The sequence below is a fragment of the Anoplophora glabripennis genome, unplaced genomic scaffold, assembly GCF_000390285.2.
Source record: "Anoplophora glabripennis isolate ALB-LARVAE unplaced genomic scaffold, Agla_2.0 scaffold505, whole genome shotgun sequence".
In the NCBI taxonomy this organism is placed as follows: Eukaryota; Metazoa; Arthropoda; class Insecta; order Coleoptera; family Cerambycidae; genus Anoplophora; species Anoplophora glabripennis.
In genome coordinates this window covers 358,787-368,890 of record NW_019416588.1, presented here as the reverse complement: position 1 = coordinate 368,890, position 10,104 = coordinate 358,787, and the positions used below count along the sequence as shown (strand labels likewise).

The window sequence follows — 10,104 nt, the reverse complement described above, 5'->3', positions numbered from 1 at the left end:
AATGTTAGGGATACAAAAATCTTCCTAATATTTATGACAAAATAAGAACTGTTATAACGTCAAACGTCAAATTAAAAGCATGTTTACTTAGGGGTGAGGGTATTTTTCTCCATTCTGTAAATATAATTGGCCGTTGAAAAAAAACTAGTTTCCGAGGAATATTGGCAAAATCTAACATTTGTTAAATATATTTAACCCAATTATTTTACAAAAATCATCAGTTCATTTCCACTTTTGGAAGAAATTAATAAAGATCAGAATCATCAAGAATGTGAAGTTGTTCCTTTATGCAAATTAAAAAAATCTTAATTCGACTTTGTGTTGAATTTCTCTTAAAAAATGCTTTAAATGTTGTGTTTTAGTTATAAAAAACTGATATTTTCTTTATTTAAATCGGACTAAGCTAGAGTTATTAGAAAAATTTTTTTTTTGCCAACAACGGCGCCCTCTGATGGTTTAACGAGACGAGGATAAAGACAAGTTTAGTAATAGCAGTTTTACATTGACAATTTATTCATGAATAAATTGACGAAGTTCTTCATGAATTAATTCACGAATTTATTGGTAAACAGTGTGGTTTTACACTGCTACAGACATTGTCAAGTTGTTTGACGTGTGAATCAGTTCTACCAATGAACCAAAGAAGCAAATAAATTTCAAAAATGTGACCTTTCCACTCATAACAGTGTGGTTTTACACTGCTACAGACTTTGTCAAGTTGTTTGACGTATGAATCAGTTCTACCAATGAACCAAAGAAGCAAATAAATTTCAAAAATGTGACCTTTCCACTCATAATTGTAGTGATACAACAGCGGTACCGTTCTGACACATATTATATAAATATTAGTTTTTGTAAGTAACAAATCAGTAAAAACAATGCAAAACTAGTACGACGCCACACAATTATTTACATATTCCAATAACATAACCTCATTACTGATCTGAGGCTGGAAATCTGTTGGGTTGGTACTTCCGAACTTCACGAAGAAATTGACGAAAATTAGAACATGCTCTAATTCGTCAAGAACTTGATGAATAAATTCATGAAGTTATTTGACAGCAGATTTGGTGCATTACACTTGTCCAATTTCTTGATGAAGCGACTTCATGAATTAATTGATCAATAAATTGTCAATGTAAAACAGCTATTAAAGCTTTTATTTTGATCTCAGTAACCTGATTTTCAAAATTTCCTGAAAAATTAGCCGTTAGAAAAGAACTAGTTTCCTAGGAAAGTTGGGAAAATATAACTTTTTTTAAATATATTGTATATTTACCCCAATTATTTTACAAAAATCATCAGTTCATTTCCACTTTTAGAAGAACTTAATAAAAATCAGAATCATCAAAAATGTGTAGATTTTCCTTTATGCAAATAAAAAATATCTTAGTTAGACTTTGTATTGAAATTTTATTAAAAAATGCTTTAAATGTTGTCTAACTGATGTTTTATTTCTTTACCTTGTCTATTCAAAAAGTGAAATTAAAATTTTGTTTATTTTGTTGTTTTAAATAAAATGTTATACATATTACTCTTTATTAATTTGTGCTTGCTCAGTCAAAAAAAAAAATTTAAAATATAATTTTTTCAATTTTTGTTTTTTGTTTTCGAATTGTTAAATCTCCAGGTACTACCATGTACACAAAATATTAGGATGCCCTGTAGAATCAGCCAGTTTTATTTAATGTTTTTATAAAAAGTATAGGAATAAATTTAAAAACTCAGAAACATTTGTTAAATGTTTTGAAAATACAATATACAGGATACAATTTTTAAAATTTTCAATAGAATTTGTCAGTCATCGAAGTAAGAAAAGAGAGTTCCGTTTTTGTTCTTATATTTTCCATGAGAAAATACAGTAGCTTTTGATGAAAAGGCAATGCAAATATTTTTACTGGCAGAAAATTACATATGTGCCAGTTAAATTGTATTAGTTAAAGTTTACAGAACATTGCACCGAACAAAATTTTCAAATATTTCAATCAAACGTCTATGTGATTTATTTTTATTTCGACGGATTGCCTTTTGTTACAATAATTTCTAAATGAATCATATTTCTACATAAACGTTACTTTTTTATAAAAAAATTGCCCACTCTTTCTCAACGTATGGATAAATAGAAGCAAAAACAATGTTAAAACTAATGAGAATTACTGAAACAGCAAACTTTTTCCTTAAAATGATCTTTAAAAAGCACATATCAAAGGAGCCGTAAGTTCAGACCATTCACGGTACATTTACCGTGTCGTGCCGCAACCCATTCACAAATATCTTCCAGGACCACCTGTAGTGGGGCCCGTGGAGGGGGGATGCTGGCCCTCTTAAGCACGTGAACTACCAGGAATCCGACACATCTCATTGCGACATAACTCAGTTAACAACCTCGATCTAGTGACCATGAAAACTGACGTGAAAAAAACTCAGCCTGTCTCGGAGAGCAGGAAGATCAGGAAGCCTCTGATGGAGAAAAAAAGACGGGCGAGAATCAACGACAGTCTGGAAACGCTGAAGCAGATCCTGCTGGAGTCGAAGACCACTCTGAAGGAGTCTAGGGGGAAGAATGGACAGAGGACAGCCAAGCTGGAGAAGGCTGACATTTTGGAGATGACTGTGAGCTACTTGCAACACCTACACACCAAACTGAAGGAAATCAAGGAACAAAATTGCCGGGTAAGCAGAGTTCAGAGCAAGGATAGTTGTGTTACTTTGATTCCTACGAAGTTGAGCAGTGGTGAAGTGGTGTATTTCCTTCCTTCGAATTTGGAGGGTACTCAGAAGAAACATACCGAGAAATTGTCGCGGCCGGTGAAGGCTGAGAGTGTCTGGAGACCGTGGTGAAGTTTTTTTAGGTACTTATAGGATGTAAATATGTATATATTTTTTAGTAAGACTGAAACGTGAAAATTTATCTGTGATATTTGGAGTGTTTTTATTAAAGATTTTATACACATTTAGTTGGTTGTTTTTTTTTCAAAATAATTAAATTTTATTATTTTTATCTTTATATTTTGATTTATAATATACATAATATAAATAAATACTTTTTAATTTATATTTTTAAATATTTAAAACAAGATTGATTATATTACATTAACGTTATTTTTTGAAAGTCATAGTAAATAAGAAATTAAATTATTTAAAATTCCATGCCAAATCACTGAGGTGACAACCCGATCATTTTTAATTTTCCTGATTTTTTGCTATTTAGTACCCATTTAGAGCAGCTTTCATGAATTTTTTCAAATTTTTATTTCAACCCCTCAAAAAGTTATGAGCATATGAATATTTTGGGTAAAAAATTTTCAAATACCCGTAACTTGGCAAAAACTAAAGATATCATAAACTTTTTTTTTCAATTTGTTCGTTTTGATTTGTAGTTTTATAAAAAATATAAAAATAATACATTTATGAATTTCTAAGTATCTTTTTAATTTCTAAACCAAAGAAGTGTCATACATTTTGAAAAAGAGTGGAGCTTCTTTTTTCTTTTTTTGTGAGACAGTTTCTAAAGTGGGATTCTTTTTAATTTAATACTTTTTTCGAATTAATTTTTTTGTATTTTAATTTTTTACAGATAATGTACTATATTAAACCAAATTTTATTGTAGAAATAATTTGCGATGACTAATTTCTAAATATACCATATTTTTAAAACTACTTCTAATAATATTGTCATTAACTAAATATTCCGAGTATTCCATAATAATTTTGACCATTTGTATTTAGTAAAAACATTTGTACATAGATAGGCTATCGACGAAATAAAAAAAATCAATTTCTAGAACACTTGACGGATTTTATCTTCTGTATAATTCTATTAAATATTCCTGTCAGTGATTCAAGCGCCACTTCGAAGGATTTGACTCCTGTAGTTGTTAATTTTCTTAACGATGGGTATTAAATATGTAATCAGGAAAATTAAAAATGGTCGGGTCATGATCTCAGTGATTTGGCATGGAATGGCCCATATAGGATACAAAATTAAATAAACCCATCAGTTATTTAATCCTTAATACAAATTCACATTTTTATTTACATCAGTAGGAATATAAAATCAATAAAAAATCTACTTTCCTATTTTTCAAAAAGTTGTAGCACTATAATACCTTACTGAGATTTTTTCTTTATTTTTTAAGTATTTTGACACTTGTGAAAAAATGGATGAAATAAACCCTTGTGGCAAAAGAATCAGGCAAGGGTTATTTTATGAAAATAATTTTGCCTAATCAAAAATCAAATGCAAAAAAGCTGATATATAAAAAATATAATATACAAAATACTATAAAGTTAAAATATAATAACATTAATCAGAAATTTTAAATATTAGGAGAAACAGCAGGAAGCGAATTTCAACACACTGAATTTTTTTCATTGTATTTAAAACTGCATTTGCAACAAAAAAAACTATATTTTTGTGTGAAAAGGTTAGGTTTAAGATTATGTATTGTGATTACTGTGTTCATTTATGAAATAATAATAGCTACAAGCTACAATATAATTGCATTTACAACATATTTGATATAACTTGGGTTTATATCGTTAAAATGATTTAAAGGTTTATCTTATTTATTATCAGGACTTTCTTAAGGAATACCCTGTATATTATCTATAAATATTTCAAAATGATTCACAGTTATTAAAGAAGGTACTGGAGAATGTTTCTAATACTCATTTTTATTACAATAACTTTATAATATAAAATAGGTACCTACATTACCCAGATATATTTTAAAATATTTTTTAAATGAGCAAATGATTAAAACAGGTAAATAATAGAATTGCTAATATGATACATAGAAAGAATATGTTTTTAGTTAACTGGCAGCAACTGAATTTGAATAAAACACGGATTAAATCTCAAATACAATTTATTTATTTACAAACATATCACAGTAATAATTATCAATTCATTAAATATTACACAAACATATATTAATATATTTACATCACGAATCCTGTTACCACGGCCTCCATACATTTTCTGTAGGATGTAGATCGGGCTGTCGTTGTATCTTTTCATAAAACCTTTGATTACTTCCATATGTGACAGATAAAGCCATGTTTACAACTCCCATACAGTTATACGCAGCAAAAGGAAAAGCACATGAATACAAACCGCCAAAACCAACTCCAGTCCTGAAATTTTTTGTTACATTCCCATGTCTTGTGTCATTAGCGCTCAATGCTGGTTTCAAAGCAATATTACTTTTTAAGTCATTGGTAGAACTATCGGCTGGGCAAATCTCTGTCACTTTTTCACCACACTGATTTAGTTTTTTCATACCTGTACTCTTTTTTAAATGTTGCAGGTACCGCACTGTCATTTCCAGAATGTCTGCTTTTTCCAATTTCACGTTTTTCTGATCGGTCCTGTGGGGGTTGCACTCCAGTAATATTTTCTTTAAGGTTTCCAAACTCTCGTTGATCCTAGCCCTTCGTTTCTTCTCCATTATTGGTTTTCTAATTTTTCTGCTTTCTGACAATTGCCTGTTTTCACTGTGGCTAGCCATTTTCGATTTATCAAAGAATATAAAAGTGGAAGAAGGGACGTTACGACCTGTTGTGAGGACTAGATTCAAATGTAGTTGTTGAGGTAACAAGGGGATGTTTTAAGACGTCTAAGTGCCCCTCCTCCAACCTACCCCATCCTATATTTCTTGTGCTATAAAAATAGTCATTACGGGTATCATTGACCTGAGTTTAATCTGGTTGAATCAGCTTCTTTAACGAATTTTGAAATCGGCGAAGTCAATTCTTATTTTCATTTTTGTTATTTCTATTTACTTTCATTATAATATTAAACAAAAAATAAAAAAATAGTCTAATCAAATGGGCCTTTAGATCGCAATTTTGGCCAACTTGCCTGAATTTTTGGAATTTTTGATATAAGTTAGTTTGAGGTAAATAATAACAATAAGTGACAGTAATTTTTTTTCAACCCCTGGCCAGGGGTGAAAAGAGATAAAATAAAGGGGTTTTTCAAGATAACTCGAAAGAGGTAAGAACTAGAAAAAAAGTTTCTTATACAAGTTGTAGAGCATAAAATTCTACATAAAAATGATTCATGACTTTTTCTTGTACTATTAAAATTAACAGAGTTAGGGAGACTAGAAATTAAGAGAAGAATTTAAAAAATCATAAGCAGAATGAATTTTATAATGTTTTTTTTTTCAATCTGCTCTAAAAAATGTAAACCATCTTTTCAAAGAAATAGTTATATTTTTTAATTTTTAATAAAAAAATTATTAAAATAAAAATAAAAGCGAGCGTGATTTTTTTATTTTTGTTTTAAAACAAAATTTCGAAAGCAACTTTGCAACTTTAAATTATTTTAAATAATCGATCGAATGGCATAGAAAAAAATTGTTTTAGTAAATCATAAAAATTAACGATTAAAAAATTGAAATTGTTTAACTTGTTTATTAAAAATTAAAAAATATATCTATTTCTCTGAAAAGAAAGTTTACATTTTTAGAGTGGATTGAAAAAAAAATTATAAAATGCATTCATTTTTCTGCTCGTTATGATTTTTTTAAATTTCTGAAATCGTCCCTTAATTTCTAGCCACCTTAACTATTAATTTTAATAGTACAAGAAAGTCAATAGACCATTTTTATGTAGAATTTTATGCTCTACAACTTTTATAAGAATTTTTTTCTAGCTATTACCCCTTTTGAGTTATCTTGAAAAACCCCTTTATTTTTTTTTCACCTCTGGCCAGGGGATGTCTCTTATTGTTATTATATACCTCAAACTAACTTAATTAATATTAATATAAAAAATTCGGGCCCATTTAATTGGACTAAAAGTTCAGAACCATTTGGACGGTAATTTTCTTTCTACAAAAATTTGAGGAATATATTGGATGCAACACCCTTATTAATCAATATTAATGATGGATTCTCTAAGTTAAAAAAATCGATATAAAAATGTATCGTTTAAATTAAAGAAAAAAAATTCAAAAATTAAAAAAAAAATTTTTTTTTACTTAAATTATTTGTTTTTTTCTCTTGGAAAAGCTTGTGGACTTTTGAGAAAATAATATCTAGTCGTTTCTGATACGATTCGGCGTTTGCATACCATAATTAAGTACATCTTTATTTAATTGTTCATACCCCAAGCTGAATTTCGTCCTCGATTTACATACATTCATAAAATTTATTTTCGTTTTTTAAACTTTTCTTTTTTTGGTAAAAAAAATTAAGTTTTTGTAGATAAGCTCCAATATTTTTTTGTCAGAAACGATAAGATATTGCTCAAAAGTTCAGCAAATTTTCCTAAAGATTTAAAAAATAATAAAAAAATAAAAAAAAATTTTTTTGGAAGATTTTAAAAATATTTTGTTTTTAATGATCATGTAATGTTTAGGAGCAATAAACATGTTCTTTTAATTCTTCCCACAAATTACAGGGTTGTTATGGGTATATTGAGCTATAAACAATTCTTTCCACATTAGTCTTTATCAATATTTGTAAATTAATGGTTGATTTTTCTAAAAATCCGAAAATAAATAATTTTTTCGTACTTTTTTCAAATAAATGTCAATGATGAAAAAAAATTTTCTTCGAAAACCATGATAGGTATTTTGGAGAATTTATTCAAGTTTTCAAAACCACCCTTGGATTTACTGTATACCTAATAATTTGTTGCTGAGGCATCGATGCTTAAAATAAAAAGTGTCATTTTACATTCAACCATCAATATCTCGGTAATCAATAGTAGTATGGAGACCTTTCAAAAAGCAAATTGAAACTGATTAAATAAGCAAACTGACCTCTACATTGATTGTGTTCTAAAAATTTTTTCCGTGTATAAGTAGTCAAAAAAAAAATAAAATAAAATTTTGTTTTCAAAAGATCTTGAACTAGAGACTTAAAACTTCAAAATGGTGTTGTCCCTTTAATTTTTTCCAGTAGTGTATATTATTTTTAATACGTTTTACTTCAGAAATGAAATGTAGAACGTTTATTCCCATTATTTCTTAATTTGTGACATTAAAATATAGCTAAACACCATGTATATGTGTATGAACGTTTTTACTAACCACCTTAACCTCAATAAATGAACAAATTCGATTTTTTAAACTTCTTATATTCAAGATGAAAGAAACACTGCCTACCTGGATAAAAAAAGACGAAAATTGTCCTTGGCCTAGAAGACTCCTTTATAAATCCATAATCTTTTGAAATTCAATGGGTGTTATCGATTGATAGGTCCTTTATACTAGTCCGCTGATATTTGAACCCTTTACGAGTCAATACCTGTCTCCTACACTTTCTCTGATATAGAAAACCTACAGGGTATCCCGAAACGCACACGTCGAATTTTACTTGGTGCTTAGAACACCTTAAAATAAGAAAAAAGTTCATGTAAACATCGTCTCATTTTCGAAAGTGTTGAAATATAAAAAAAAGTACCATTTGACTAAATATCTCGTAAAATGTTTGACGTAGACTAATAAAACTTATAGTAATGGCTTAGCCAATTATGGGCAAAAATTTGCTGAGCTGATACACAAATCTATCAACCAGTGACGGAGAGGCTTGGAGATGCCGTCTCTAAGAACCCCAGAATTTCGACGTCGCTGGATATTTTGTGAATTAGATAAATACAGGTAATTCTGGGTGAGGCTTCTAAGACGTCTTTCATTTTATTCGAAAAACGAGCCTTTTTGGAATAATTATTTTATTTTTATTAATTAAAATTGAGCAACTTAAAACTATTTGTTTTTTAGTTTAGTTTTATGTTAGAAATGTATTATAATTCTAAACAATATAACTATCAGAAATGAAAAAAATCATTAGCATTGCAATCTTTAACTTTTTATCGGGTATTATCCCGTAGTAAATTTAAACCTACAGAACCTAGAACGAGAACATAAAAGAGTAGATCAAAGATTCATATATGAATAAGGCTAAGAATGTGAAAGGTAATTTTGAAACCGTGAATTGAATTGACTGAACTAACTAATAGAAGCACATTTTGCATGTGAAAATTGCAATTGTATATCTTACAATTAAACTTCACGTTGGCACTGATTTTTTAATACAATTATCCAAATTTTATTCGGAGTAAAGTTGAATATTTTAAAGCATTATTTGTTAAAGTGGATAATTAGGTTTTTCAGCTAACAACGAGTAAGCAAGCCATACTGTATGACACATCATTGTAATCAGAAAAATAAGCTGAATTTAAAAAATGTGAAAATACAATATGTTGTCCACTACAAAAACAGAATGTGAATTCGTTTCATCGTCCTAATAGATGCCACGGCTAATACAGCTACATACAGGGTGATTCAGAACTTGCCGCTATTGTTATTATTAATTAATTTAAATAATTTTTGGTTTTAATTAATATCTAAAATAATTTGAGATACCTGATCCACCAACGTGTAAACACATTTGGGCCCGTCAGTTTCTAAGAACTAACACAAATGTCCTGTTTCACCATAGCACAAATGTTTAACCATAATACAAATGTTGTCTTGCGCCACCATAAATTACACGATATCCATCAACTCCGAGTTGCTATACTAGCAAGCCATTTTTGACACTACTAAAAACCTATTGTAAACACTAACGCAACGACGATTGTAAAATCGGTTTTCAGTATTCGGAGTCGCTGAGGCCACATGGCTCTCCAAGCGTATTGTGCTGGCGCTAGAGACTATAGTTGTCCAAAGATGTAATGCTTGAAAGTACTACAACTTCAATTTTTTTTTTTCTCGGAAACTATAAGGATTTTACAAAAATATTTTTTACGATATTGGCTTCATTTCTCATGCCACATTTATTCCCAATTTGTGAATCACCCTGTATTTAAATTCTCCACAAAACAATGCCTTCATAATAAAGTTTGAATTTAAAAAGTCCACTTCTATTTGTTTTTTTTTTGTTTAAAAAAAATTAAAATGAAAATCATTATTTTTAATTTTTGAGAAGTACCCTTCAAATCAAAAGAAAGATCTTTACCTTCGGTATTACTTGTGATCGAAATCTATAATGTTATCCTAATTTAACCGGGTCAAAAAACCGGCAGTCGTTATACAGTGCGGTTTATTAATATTGCAAAAAAAAATCTGACGGAGATTCTTTACAA

At 29.0% G+C, this 10,104-nt stretch overlaps 2 protein-coding genes across 2 annotated transcripts; one reads left to right on the top strand and one right to left on the bottom strand.

The window, feature by feature from the left end:
• The first annotated feature begins 2,400 nt into the window (after positions 1 to 2,400).
• Positions 2,401 to 2,841, top strand: LOC108911112 (transcription factor HES-2-like). The gene has a single exon (XM_018715948.1). The coding sequence runs from the start codon at positions 2,401 to 2,403 to the stop codon at positions 2,839 to 2,841; it is 441 nt and encodes a 146-aa protein (XP_018571464.1).
• Positions 2,842 to 4,905: 2,064 nt separating this feature from the next.
• Positions 4,906 to 8,277, bottom strand: LOC108911113 (transcription factor HES-2-like). Its single transcript, XM_018715950.2, has 2 exons — positions 8,123 to 8,277; positions 4,906 to 5,665 (listed from the first exon to the last, which is right to left on the bottom strand). Exon 2 carries the CDS (start codon positions 5,511 to 5,513, stop codon positions 4,962 to 4,964), a length of 552 nt encoding a protein of 183 aa, XP_018571466.1. The 5' UTR covers positions 5,514 to 5,665; positions 8,123 to 8,277; the 3' UTR covers positions 4,906 to 4,961.
• Between the last annotated feature and the right edge of the window lie 1,827 nt (positions 8,278 to 10,104).

Excerpts from the sequence above, each read along its gene's own strand:
- LOC108911112 (XM_018715948.1), top strand. The coding sequence starts at position 2,401 with ATGAAAACTGACGTGAAAAAAACTCAGCCTGTCTCGGAGAGCAGGAAG.
- LOC108911113 (XM_018715950.2), bottom strand. The coding sequence starts at position 5,513 with ATGGCTAGCCACAGTGAAAACAGGCAATTGTCAGAAAGCAGAAAAATT.